Source organism: Tupaia chinensis, unplaced genomic scaffold, assembly GCF_000334495.1.
Source record: "Tupaia chinensis unplaced genomic scaffold, TupChi_1.0 Scaffold000252_1, whole genome shotgun sequence".
Lineage (NCBI taxonomy): Eukaryota > Metazoa > Chordata > Mammalia > Scandentia > Tupaiidae > Tupaia > Tupaia belangeri.
In genome coordinates this window covers 3,075,458-3,089,741 of record NW_006159732.1, presented here as the reverse complement: position 1 = coordinate 3,089,741, position 14,284 = coordinate 3,075,458, and the positions used below count along the sequence as shown (strand labels likewise).

At 41.9% G+C, this 14,284-nt stretch overlaps 1 protein-coding gene across 1 annotated transcript in view; it reads right to left on the bottom strand.

Moving 5' to 3' along the window:
- Positions 1-3,838: 3,838 nt before the first annotated feature.
- Positions 3,839-14,284, bottom strand: part of ANKRD66 (ankyrin repeat domain 66) — a 16,645-nt gene continuing 6,199 nt past the window's right edge. The window contains exons 2-4 of the mRNA XM_006149085.2: positions 13,284-13,458; positions 10,952-11,180; positions 3,839-4,669 (exon numbers count right to left, since the gene is read on the bottom strand). Of these exons, the coding sequence (XP_006149147.1) occupies positions 4,471-4,669; positions 10,952-11,180; positions 13,284-13,446 (591 nt within the window). The 5' untranslated portion in view covers positions 13,447-13,458 and the 3' untranslated portion in view covers positions 3,839-4,470. The remainder of the gene's footprint in view (positions 4,670-10,951; positions 11,181-13,283; positions 13,459-14,284) is intronic.

Genomic DNA, 14,284 nt, shown 5'->3' with positions numbered 1-14,284 from the left:
GTTGCTATAGGGGATATGCACTAACTGGAGAGACAGAAAGTGAGAAATCATCCCAAGAGAGATAATCACACCACAGACCCTTCTCCTCCATTCTCCTCTTGGGATTTTGGTCCCTCATGTGCACATACCAGGAGTCAGTTTTAAGCCACTAGATTCAGGACTTGAACCACAGATGGCTACATAGGAGTCCAGTGATATAACCACTATGCCATCTGCTGGTCCTTAAATAGGATTTTAATGACCAAGTTCCACCCTCATAACAGATAAGGGAGCTCATCCCAGAATCACAGTTTGTTAACCACTTCCCTGCAGTCAAGCCTGAAATGGCCTCTCTCCTCTTCTACTTCTCTTTCCATAACATGATGCTGCCTATACTTCCCACACAGTGAAAACATCTAGTTCTTCCTCACTCATGAGGGTGGAAGAGAAGAGCTGAGCACCACAAATGCCATACCCTGCAACTGTTACCAGTCCTCAAATAGGTCCCAGAAATGGACTAGTACCATGGCAGAGTAAAGACAGAATGACAGATATTGGAAGTCTGTCCATAATACTATTATCCAAGTACATTCCAAGGGATGAGCCCATAGTGACTGTGAGGTGATCTCAGCCCTAGTGCTACTTAGTTGAGAGCTCAACCTCACAGGCAGGAAAGTAAGTGGACACCTTCATGCAGGATTTCTTTCGGCCCATCTCGCTGATGCTTCAGAGAAAATTCTGTCTCCTCATCTCCCCCTCTGAACTGATGCCATTTACTCTTAGCAAATCATTCTTCTCTGAGTACTTGACATGTGTTATCTAATTCAAACCTCATTGCAACCCTATGACGTAGGCACTGGTTTTATCCCCAGCTCACAGACAAGAAACTAGAGAAGTTAAGCAACTTACCCAAGAAACTAGAGAAGTTAAGCAACCCTGCAGGTTTAGCACTCTATCCAAATCCAGGCAGGCTTTAAAGGCTGTACAAACATTAGCCAGGTGGCCTAGGACAAGTTTCTCAGCCTCTCAGAACTTCAGTTTACGATGTCAATTAGGGATAATGATATCCACCTTGTAGGTATGCCATGCAGATTAGATACAATACATGTAAAGTGCTCACTTAGTACAGAGTCTGTATTGCATCAAATTCTTCATGTAGGGAAGCTATTAGAGTGTCCTCTTCCTGTTGTTCTTATTTACTATATAAAAAATCATGGGAGAAAAAATACTGAGAAGAAATATGAAAAGAAGTCATCCTGAGGGAACTGGGAGGCCACAGGGTTATAAACTCAGTAGGAAACCCCTAAGGACACTGCTCATCACAGTGTGATCCAGGTCTGACCAGCTAATGAGGGACAGGCTATTATCCATGCTATAAAAGTAGACAGAGGATATTTGTGGACAATGGAGATTCTCACTTGACCTGTAATGTCCATTTTTCTCGAATCCTTTTGAGATTCCCAGGGGAAAATTAAGCTCACGTGTCTAGCAATGCAATAGTCAATTTTTTTTGAGAGATTTTGTTGTTGTTGTTGTTATAGGGTGCGTGTGCTCGCCAGAAAGAGAGACAGAAAGTGAGAAATCACCCCCCAGGGGGATGTCCACGCCACAATCCCTTCTCCTCCATTCTCCTCTCGGGATCTTGGGCACTCACATACATGCACCCAACGTGAGTTTAAGCCACCGGGTCCGGGACTCAAACCGCAGTCGACTACACAGGAGTTCGGCTACATAGCCATTATGCTAACTGCTGGTCCCACAATAGTCATTTTTTGAAACAGTTACAGAATACCATTCTCAGCATTTTTCCACATAGGGTCACATCTCATCTTCTCAATGACATCTAACAAAAAAGCATAATTTTGCCTATTTCATAAAGAAGGATACAAACCTAAGTCTTCTTGACTGATATGTAAGTCCATACTCTCAAAATGCTGTATTTAGTACAAAAGGCTGGTTCCAAGTGGAAAAAAATCAAATCAATATACTGTAAGCAAAGGGGAAATTTTACCATGAAAATAGTATTTCACAGAAGCAGAACTAGAAACTATAATATCTATCTCTGTCTCTCTCCATCTTGTGCCTCAGTGTTCACTTTCTCTGTAGAACATTTCCTTATGCTTCTTCAGTCTTCTATTAAAATTAGCCAGTCCATACTTCTGAAATTATCTGCAACTGACCCAGCTTCTCATGAAAGCTTCTTTTCAAGTTCCCAGGAGAAGAATCCTGTTAGTCTGGCTCAAACATGTCATATTTATTCATTTAGGTAAGGATCTTCAATAATTTTCATAAAGTTTCATGCTTGTATCAAGAGCTTGCTTATACATCATAATATTACTCTTGGACAATTTATATACTTATGGGTTACTATAAATGGTATTCTTTAAAAATTCCTTTTAAAAAATCTTGCAACTGGAAAAGAAAATGAGATTTTTTAAAATCAATTTTCTGGTTCCTTTTAAAAAAATCTTGCTACTGGTATAGAAAATGAGATTTTTTAAAATCAATTTTCTGTTGGAATATTCAGTACTTAGTAAATTTAAGTCATGTTTCTGGACATTATTTAAGGTTTTCTATGTGGTTAGCCATAATTGCAGATAAGATACCTCCAAATGACAGTTTATTCCCCTTTGTTTCTGAGTGTTATATTGTATATTTTTTTACTGCATTATATAAGTAAGCTAGAAGGTTTAAAATTATCTAGATGGTTTGTATTTTATTTCAATGGGACAGCAATGGTCTAAAACTCAGACAATATTTAAAGCCTCCACTAGGAGACAGGTCTGGTGTATTTTACTTTAATTAGCTACTCCACATTCTAGATTTACTAATTTATCTGTCTAAATCAATATCTTTAATCTATTAAATATCTTCTCTCTCTCTGTTTTTAACTTCCAGAGAGAAATAGAGAGACAGAGAAAGAGAAAGGGGAAAAACACCCCCCAATTGGGCATAGTCACACTGCAATCCCCTCTCCTCCATCTCTCCATTCTGTCAGGATTTGGACACTCACACACACACATACACACACACACACACACACACACACACCTGGCATGTTTTGTAAGCTGCTGGATCTAGGATTAGGATTCAAATTGCATCGCCATCCATGTGGGACCTGACTCCCTTAACCACCAGGCCACAGGGCCAGCCCAACTATTGAACATCTTTTTTTTTTTTAAGAATTTTAAAATTTTATTTATTTATTATTTCCTCACATGAGTTCACCAGAGAAAGACAGAGAGAGAGCGAGAAGCCACCAGGTCTGGGACTGGAATCGTGGCGGCCCAAGTGGGAAGTCTAGCACCTTAACCACCACACCACGTTCTGACGCACTAGTGAGCATCTTTATCACACATTCCTCAATTAATTATTGGATTAATACAGGCCATGTTTGGTTTGAATTTTCCAAAATAAAAAAAAAAAAATTTCTTGGATATGTTATAGGAAAGCAGTATAGCTATAGAAGATGCTTTTATAATGTTGATTTACCTTGAGTACCAATACTCTTTCTCTAGACCCTGTAATTCTAGGGTGGTTTATATTTACTGTGTATGTATTTGTGCTTAACCAGTACAAACATTAGATGATACTTGATAAAAAGCCCTTTCAAAAAGATTAAAAGAAGCTATATGTATTTTTATAATATATTTTATTTAACCCAATATCAGAAATATTATTATTTCAACATGTAATCAGTATCAAATACTATTGAGACATTTTACATTTTTCATACTAAGTTTTCAAAATTCTAAGTGTATTTTATATCTTAATTTCAATTTTTTTGAAATGTCTGATCTATATTTAAATTTTATAAACTATACAGTTGAAAAAGTAGACCTATAATCCCATGTTCTGTTATCGTGCAGTATTTCTCATTAGTTTACATGGGATGAGATTGATTTGTGCCAGGGTTGCCAGTTATTTCTCATGGAGCAGGCTTATGCTCACAGTGTTCTTCCTGTGTAGAAATTATCATGATACACATGTCCATGCTGGGATTATGGGCCTCTACTCACAAAGGAAAAAAGAGCTGGAAATTGGGAGATATATTCCTTCCCCTCTTTGTTTGGTCATGTAACAACATTTTTTTTTTCATAGATTGAATGAACAGGTTATGTTGGAGATTTTTTTCTTAACTGAAAAAATCGAATTTCCTAAGAACTCTTTCTTTGACCCCTGAAATTCTATATTTGTGTATGGGAGTGGGGGCGGTGAGGTCAGGCCATGCTGACAGTGTAAATCGATGACAAAATGCAGGCAGCTGACATTTGTCTCTGGCTGGTCACTCTTGTGTATAGCAGGTTTTAGCAAAGTCAACAGCAAGACTTTTAAATTAAAGGACAGGTCATGAACTTCTGGCAGAAGCAGACTGGGTAGGACTATGATTAAAATCATGTAAAAGTTTTTATATCTAACAGCCTCTACTCTGGCACCAGGAAAGGTCCCCTGTGAGAAAGCACAGTTTTGAATCCCTCCGACTCTGTGTTCTCACGCTCTCCTTTGTTTGGTGTAGATGAGCCTGGCAAGGCCTCGACTTTTCTTCATCTTTTTATTTGTATTTTGATTCGGTGAAGGAAGAGACAGCTCTAGCTCCCTTTTCTTGGCATCCCAGTCTCCGTCTCGTTCATCCAGTGGCAGCCCCTTCTGCCGGGCAGCGAGGCGGTGGTCCAGGCACTCAGGCTCTGCCCTGGAAAGAGGACAGCATGAATTCTGGAGGTCCAGAACTTGGAAGTCTGTCTGGCTTCAGAACTCACCTCTCTTCAGCCCTCTACCCACAGCATGGACCATGCAGCTGTTAACTCCAGAAGGAAGAAGGCCAAGTTTGAGGCTTCACTTAAGGAGGGCTCAGACACTGAAGAAACTACTTAGAGGGGGAGAATAATGATGAGAGGTCAATAGACAGTCACTTGTAGTAGGTGCTGCTAATTCTTCAAGCGCTCACATTTGTACAGCACCCTGCACATTACTGGGAGGCAATTTTCCTTCATTTATTTCTAATTATATTTTTTCTCTAATTGTAAAAGCAGTATGTGTTCATCATATGCCATTTTAAAATACAGTAATATGTAAGGAAGAAAATAAAAGTCATTCATCAAATACGTAATGTGTGTATAGATGGATTATGTAAAAGGGATAGTTGCAGATGAGGAGATGGAAAGATAGGTAGACAGACAGATCATGAAACACAATTTTATAGGCAATGCTAAAGATGACTTGCTTAAAGGCAGTGGTGAAAGTTGCTTCTCAGCGATAAAATTCAAACCAATATGAGGACAAGTGGAGTTTGAGATGACAGGCAAAGTTAACAGTATTTCAAATGCAGATCACGATAAAAAGAACAGTTCATTTAGAGGACAGCAAATCGGCAAGTCTCTCACTCCCTCTCAGCCCCAGCAAGCTTTCAATCTTCTGACCACCGTTCCTCTGCCTTGACACTGTATTTTGTAGTAATGGTATCTATGTAACTAAGTTATCTCCTCTTCTAGACTGAGACATTCTTGATGTCTTGCACTGTATCTGATTTCTCTTTACGTAATTTTTAGTGTCTAGATCAATGCCATGCACATAGTAGGGCTCAAAAATATTTGTTGGATGAGTAGTTTACTCCTCAGAGAGGCTGAGTCAAAGGTGAATTGTCCTACAAGGATTCCTAGTAAATTGAGAAAATGATTAAATACTGTCTAGACTACCTTTGAAATGTTATGACCTTTTTTATTTTCAGTTGTGCTATCCTAGGTGCTCACCTCCACACAATGTGAATTATTAAGAAATTCCTTAAGTGATCCCCTGGCCTAGAGGCTAAATGACTCCAATCCTGCCTGTACTGCACCACCGTCATCTCCCCTTCTACACCAGAAACTTTGCTAACACTTCTCTTTGTCTTATACATCCCCTGATGAGTCCACAGTCATCTGCTTTCCCAGCTGATTATGGTCACCCACTACTGACTGACCTTTCCCTCCATTTCTCCTAAGTAGTGAGAATGCTGCACTTCGCCAGGCCACTTAACCCTCCACGCTTCCTCCTCCCCTTCACATAAACATACAGCCTATCCACATTTCCTATGTGGTGACTTTCTATCAACAGCAGTCCTCCCTCCTCCATTAACCAAGTCTTAGCTATCGTTCAAGGTCCCAAACAATCCTGCCTTAATCCTGCGTTCTTTCTTCCTAAGCTGTAGAACTGTCAGAGGGAAGTTGCTGCTGGGAAATGTTGATACACAGAAGTGACTCACACACGATGTGGCTGACCTTTGCAGTTTGCATCTGCTCAACGCTTTTCCCGCTGATAGCACTAACCACTGTTTGGGGGGTTCCACTCCTCCTCCACCTCGGTTAAACCAGACTCATGCATCACGTTCACTGATCCACCAGTCACTGAGAAAAAAGCTAGCTCTCTCAGAGGCAGTTGGTAAAGGACCACCAGAGATAGGACCCTGAGGAATTTCCTCATTTAAAAGGCATGCCAGTATGAACTGGTAGATATAGACTTACAAAAAGTGTATAAAAATCATGAGACATGCTCAGAGAGGTAAAAAGAAAACCAGAAAAGAGCATCAACTAAAGCAAGGGAGTTTAAGAACAAGTGCCAAGTTGAGTGGAGGTAAGATGTGAAGTGAGAAGAGGCCATCAGCTTAGCAGTAGGAGCTCCCCGATAATGAGGGTGAGCATCAACTCAAGTGCAAGAATGGGAGAAGAAATTTGAAGAGTGGGCGAAGGGTGAGGAAGTAGAGACAATTGCATAGATCAACTTTCAAGTAGTTCAGAAGAGTAGGGAAGAAGAAAGGCAGCAGAAGTTAGAGGGGCCTCTAACTTTTGTTTAGTTAAGATCTGTTTGAACATGTTCATAGTTCAAAAAAAAAAGTCAAAGGATGCAATAGAGAAAAGTGAAAATACAGGAGAATGAGTAAAGAGATAACAATACAGAGATGATGGTTTTGCCGAAGACATGAAGAATTGGACTGGGAACCAGCAGTTAGCGTAATGGCTATGTCGCTGGACTTCCATGTAGTCGACCGCGGTTCGTGTCCCGGACCCCGGTGGCTTAAAACTCACGCCGGGCGCGTGTGCGTGCGTGCCCAAGATCCCGAGAGGAGAATGGAGGAGAAGGGATTGCAGCGTGACCATCCCTCCTGGGGGGTGATTTCTCGCTTTCTGTCTCTATGTCTCTCTCTGTCTGTCTGGCGAGCGCACGCGCCCTACAGTGAAAATCTCTCAAAAAAAAAAAAAATAAGAATTGGACTGAGGGTCTGTATGGAGGGACAGCATCACAGAAGAAGGAATAGGAAGGCAAGAGGACACCGATTGTGGGTGTATAAAATATGTAGAGTCTGCAGGGGCACAGTGGCAATGCAACTAGACCCACAAGGGAAAGGTCTTGGGTTTGCAACACAGGATCTCCTTGTGTGTGCTGTGCACATGTGTGTATGCCTGAGTCCATGGACCTGGCCAGCTGAGGCCAGGGGTGGATCATGGTATGAGAATCCTGTTGGGAATACAGGAGATATTTTATATATAAGTATATATATAAAATATTAAATATATATATATATAATTATGGAGGAAACAAATGTATAAGCTTAAAAAATGTAAGTATAGGGTTTAAGAAGTGTGTATCCCAAGGCTTTAATATTCTCTCTGAAGCAGAATAATGTACCCTCTAAGAGATGGGGTAAAGTGTGATGGGACTTGGTAATGAATGAGCAGAACAGGAATAGAGAGCTAAGCTGCTCTGAGGGTGTAGCTAAAAGTAGAAATCTTAAAACATCTTGGGCTGGCTCTGTGGCATTGTGGTTAGGGTATTCAGATCCGACATAGTCATTCAATCCTAAGGTTTGAGTCTCAGACCCAGTGGCTTGAGAATGGTTGGGAATTCTGTTAAATCCCACATAGGCAATGTGCATGGTTGGGAATTCGATGTTAAATACCATATAAGCAAAAGGGAGGTTGGGGAGTTAAGAATAGTGAGAAGAGGGTGCATGTACGTGTGTATGCCCAAATTTCTGAAAGGAGTAAGAGATGAAAAAGAAGGTATTGTGGCATGACCATCCCCTTTGTGTGTGTGTGTGTGTGTGTGTGTGAGGTGGGGGTGGTTACTTTCTACTCATCTCTCTCTGGTGAGCATATGCACCCTATAGCAAAGGAAGAAAAGACATACAAACACAAAAAAGCATTTGGTGATACCCATCCATTTATTTGTGGAATTTTCTCTAGCCAACTAATCATAAAAGGCAAAGGAAGAAAAGGCATACAAACACACAAAAAAGCATTTGGTGATACCCATCCATTTATTTGTGGAATTTTCTCTAGCCAACTAATCATAAAAGAGAAAATAGAGACTCACCCGTGGTTGGGAATTCTATGTTAAATCCCACATAAGCAAAAGGGAGGTTGGCGAGTTAAGAATAGTGAGAAGAAGGTGAGAGAAGTAGTGGATCACTGTGTCCAGAGGGGAGGAAAAATAGTGAAAACTTCAGGCAAGTAGGAGAGAAAGAAAAACTTGAATATTAAGAAGTTTTGATGAATCTGACACTTGTGTAATAATGCAGGAAATGGTAAATTGATGGAGCTCTGATCACGTAGCGGGACGTTAGAGTTTTTAAAAAAATTCAGAGGAAAATAGCTGCTGATGCTAAGGTCTGGAATGGATGGTGGTCACTGAATGGAGGCAACGATGTCATAAATTGGGGAGAAGAGGGTCTGTGAGGCAGGGCACAAGGTTCTGCCTCTGTTCTCAAATCACTCAGCTATGATTCTGAACTATTTTAATGTGATGTACCACCTTTAAGAGAGAGTTTCTTGAGTTCTATTTCTCTTGAGTCACTTCCACCTTTAAAAGAGGATTTCTTGAATTACCCTCTGTTTATCAAGGATTTAGTGCCCAGTCTTCACACCACGAACCTTGCCCGGCTCAGGTCCCTGAGCCTCCAATAGTCCTGTACTCTACTTCCTCCAGTATACTTGTACAGCAGCTAACTTCATCATAGGCAAGGATTTTATTTGGTTACTTTCTGAAGATAACTATTTTTAAGTTTTCAAGAGAGCATTTCATAGTCACCATGAACCACTCCTTCAGATAGATTTGCTACATCAATCATTTGGGGCACCAGCAGATTATGTAATGGTTATATCACTGGACTCTCAGGTAGTTGACCATGGTTTGAGTACCAGACCTGGTGGTTTAAAACTCACACCAGGCATGTGTGCATGCAAGCCCCAAATCTCGAGAGGAGACTGGAAGAGATTGTGGCATAGCCATTCTCCTGGGGGGTGATTTCTCACTTTCTGGCTCTCTGGAGAGTACACATACTCTGTAGCAAAAATCTTTCTCAAATAAAAAAAAAATCATTTTGGTTTCCAAGTAATGCCCTTATTTTATTGCTTTACTTTTTCTTGTATTTATTACTTGCTATTGACCCAATCAAGTTATAAACTCTTAAATTTTATTTCTATCCTTCTTAGAGCTATAAGTGTTATGTACATAAGTGGTATTTAATTATGTTTGAATACTTGTTTCAACGAAAATAATGAACAAATGCTAGACAAATTTTTTGGTGTGTGTGTGTGTGTGTGTGTGTTTTTGAAGAATTTATAGATGAATATAAAAGTATTAAAGATAGAAGGGTCTTAAAAAATAGAGCAAATCTAATTCACTTGCCTCATTTTAAATATAAAGAAACGAGGATCAAGAAGGTAATTTAATTTTCACAAGTTCACACAGCTAGTTTGAATCCTTTCAGAAAGCTGAAAGGGGTTCCCCTGATACATCTTGTATCATATCCAATCCTCAAATTCAGTGTCCCAAATTTCTTATCTGAGATCACTTTTGTATAATTTAAAATAATAGGTCATTATAGTTTTCACCTCAAAGTAGCTATTTCAGTGAAAATTTAATACGAATAAATCATTTAAAAGGTTAATGAAAACAATAGTCAATTGATTGGATTTCCTCATTTCTTTTCTTTCTCTTTTTTTTTTTTTAAATGATAAGAGTGGATGTGTGCATGACTAAGAGAGAAACACACAGAGAGAGGCACCTTCCACAGGACTTGGCGGCTTCATGATGCCCTCCCTTCAGTCCTTCAGTCCTGCTAAGATTCTGGGTACCACTCAGTCTATTTTAAGGCCCACTAGTGGTACCAGCAGTTAGCGTAATGGCTTTGTCACTGGACTCCCATGTAGTCAACAGCAGTCCGAGTCCCACACTTGGTGGCTTAAACTCAAATCAGGTACACCCAAGATCCAGAGAGGAGAATGGAGGAGAGGGGATTGCAGTGTGGCCATCGCCCCCCCCCCCGGGGGGGGATTTTTGCTTTCTATCTCTCTGTCTCTCTCTGTTTTTCTGGAGAGGCTTTTTACTATAGGGCGTGTGCGAGCCCCCGGGTCCAGGACGCGAACCGTGGTCGACTACGTGGGAGTCCAGTGACATAGCTGCTGGTTCCCTCTCTCTGTTTTTCTGGAGAGTGCACGTGCCATATAGCAAAAACCTCTCAAAAAAGAAAAGGGAACCAGCAGTTGGCGTAATGGCTATGTCACTGGACTCCCACGTAGTCGACCACAGTTCGCGTCCCAGACAAAACTCATGCCGGGTGCGTGTGCGTGCGTGCCCAGGATCCCGAGAGGAGAATGGAGGAGAAGGGATTGCAGCGTGACCATCCCCCCGGGGGGTGATTTCTTGCTTTCTGTCTCTATGTCTCTCTCTGTCTGTCTGGCGAGCACACGCACCCTATAGCAAAAACCTCTCCCCCCACCCCCCAAAAAAGCCCACTGGTTGGGGAGTGAGTTATTAGGGACTTGAACTGGTTGGCATGTGGCTTCCAGCACCATAGTTGAGCATGCTACCAGCTGTGCCACAGAGGCTGGGCCCCTCATTTCATTTTCATTGACCTGAGACCAAGGAGTTGGCAAGGACTCCATCACAGGCTCCTGTTCCTCTTTCTCTTCCACAACTGGAAAAAAGTGAAGCTTACTTCTCCAGGAACGCCACACAGGCTTTCTGCCCATAGATCTGTGCAATCCTCTTTGGCGTGTCTCCGAAAAAGTCAGGGGCATCAATGGCGGCATGCAGCGCGTGGAGAGTTTTGAGTACGTTCAGATGGCCTGACTCAGCTGCAAAATGAGCTGGGGTCCAACCCACATCGGTCACCAGGCAGGGTCTGGCTCCATATTCTATCAGGAGGTGCAGAACCTCCATTTGCCCTTAGATGAAGCAGAAAGAAACAGGACAAGGTCAGGATAAAAATGTCCCCAGTGGCTTAAGGCCAGGACCAAAAGAGAAAATGGACCAAAACCACAAGAGGGGAAGAAACTCGCCTTTGAGATGTCGCCCGTTTCCTATCGTCATTCCTTCTGCTCTTCTCCCTCTACTTACCAGGAATTTAATACTCAGTCCTCACTCCACGAACCTTGTCCTGCTCAGGGATCTGAGCCTTCTAGTATTCCATGTAGTTCTTCCAGGATACTCTCCTCCCCTGTCCATTACCCCAGGCATTGCCCAGGAATCTCATTTTCTCTCCCAAGTCACACTATCCCTGCCTATGGTAGCATGGATGAGGCTCACTCTGCTTTCAGCAGGCTCAATGATGATTTCATAAACAATTATTTTAGGTCTCACATTATAGCTGACGGGTTAATAGTACAGGCTTGTTAATCAGGTAAATGTAGGCTCATATCCTGACAAGACTATTGGCTAACAAGTGGCACCTTGGACAAGAAATAAATGTTTGGGGCTTAGTTTCCTTATTCATAAATGAAGGATGTTATTGCTTATCACTGAATCCTGTGGCATGAGAGTGAGATCACAGGTATAAAGTACCCAGCATAGGGTACGCAAATGCTCACTAATGGGTACTTGCGTATCATTCCCATCACTTCGTACTTGCAGTTCTGTAAAAATATCCAACTAATTTTTGCAGCCTGTCTTTCTTCCTGTTGTCCACTCTCTACACAGGAGTCAAAATGAATTTTTACAAATCAGTATTGACTGAGACCAGCAGATGGTGTAATGGTTATGTCACTGGACTCCCATACAGTCAACCACGGTTTGAGTCCCAGACCAAGCAGCTTAACAATCACGCTGGGCGCGTGTGCATGCATGCTCAAGACCCTGAGAGGAGAATAGAGGAGAAAGGATTGTGAATTGGCCATCCCTCCAAGGGATGATTTCTCACTTTCTGTCTCTCTCTCTCTGTCTCTCCAGTGAGCACATATGCCCTATTGCAAAAATCTCTCTTTAAAAAAATAAAAGCTATATTCACTATGGTACTTTTTATTTAATTGCTTGAGAGTATGTGTGTGTGTGTGTGTGTGTGTGTGTGTGTGTGTGAAAGAGATAGCACTCCCCAATGGGGTGTGTTCATGCTGCAATCCCCTCTCTTTCATTTCTCCACCCTACCTGGATTTGGGGCATGCACGCACATGCGCTGGCAAGTTTGTCAAGCATCCTGGGCCAGGTAACAAACTGTGGTCCACTATGTGGGATCCGACTCCCTGAGTCACTAGGCTGTGGGCCTGACTCACCTATACCACGTTGTTACTTAATGTTCTTCAGTGATGGGGACCAGCAGTTAGCGTAATGGCTATGTCGCTGAACTCCCATGTAGCTGACCGCGGTTTGAGTCCCAGATCCGGTGACTTAAAACTAAAGCCAGGCGCGTGTGTGTGCGTGCCCAAGATCCCGAGAAGAGGATGGAGGGGAAGGGATTGCAGCGTAGCCATTCCCCCTGGAGGGTGATTTCTCATTTTCTATCTCTCTGTCTTTCTCTGTCTTTCTGATGAATGCACACACCCTATCACAAAAACCTCTCAAACAAAAAAAAAAATGTTCTTCAGTGATGTTCTGTTGTCAAAGCCCCTGATATGCCCATTGGTTGAGTTTTTGCCACTCTTCTCCAATTCTATAATTGAACTGTGTTAGGCATGGGGGATACAGTGATAAATGAGATCAAGTCTCTATTATTTTCTATGATGCACCCTTCCTATTGAGAAGAGAGAGGGCAGAGGACTAATATTAGTTGAGAGCTGATTATATGCCAGGACTGTAAATGCGTTATCTTACTGAGTTCTCATCACAGGATTCCAACGTAATGTTACTGCCCCATTGCATAGATGAATAAACTAAGGGCTAGTTACGTTGAATAATATACTTGAAATGTTGCAACTAATAATCAGTGGTGTCAGGATTGCAATGGTCCATCTGATTCCAGAGAGATGTCCTTCCCACTCTCCACACAGACTACTGATGGACATCCTTACAAATGGTGGACGCAGAAAGATGGACCTACCTAGGCACTGCCCACTTACCTTTGATTGCAGCCCAGTGAAGTGGGGTCCGGTCATTCCAGTCCACATCCTTGTAGTTTGGGTCACAGAGACCTTTCTTCAAAAGCTTTTTCACTAAGTTGTAGTCCCCTGTAGCCACAGCTTGGTGGAGCTTCGTCAGGTCTGACATTTTGGTAAATTCCATAATGGAATGCAACTTCGGGAGAAATGTGCCATTTAGGAAATGCTATGTGACTTCTGTAGCACTGTCCTTCTGCCTCATCAGTTTGCGGCGAGCATTGCCTCTTGTGTGTACTGTGCCAGAGGGCATGTGTACTCTCCAGGAAGAGAGAAAGAGAGAGAAAGCACTCCCCAATGGGATGTGGTCACACTATCCTCTTTTTTCCCGCCATCATCCATTCAGAATTTGGAGCACACACACATATGCACACATGTAAACACACACACACACACACAAGCACATGCAAACATATGTCCACTATGCTTTTCAAGCCACAGGGACTGGGATTTGAATCACAGTCAATCACAGGAGATTGGGTTCCATATGCACAGAACCTATCGGTTGCACTATAGAATCAGCCCTCAATTGTAATTTCTAACAGTAAATATTTAAAGCTATAATTCACATAAGGAAAGCTCTTTGGGGTTCTCAGTAATTTTGAAGAATGTAAAGTCCTGGAACCAGCAGATGGCATAATGGTTACATCATTGGACTCCATATAGTTGACTGCAGTTCAAGTCCAGGAACGGTGGCGTAAAACTCATGCCAGGAATGTGTGCATATATGCCCAAAATCCCGAGAGGAGAATAGAGGAAAAGGGATTGCGATATGGCCATCCCTCTGGGGGCTGTATGATTTTCCACTTTCTGTCTCTCTGCCAAGTGCATGACAAAAAAACAATCTCTCTCTCTAGAAACAAAACAAAACAAAACAAAACAATTAAAGTCCAGAAGTTGCTGATATCAACAATTAGGGAACTGAGACAAAAAAAAAAAAAAAAAAAAGAGGGAAGAGAGACATT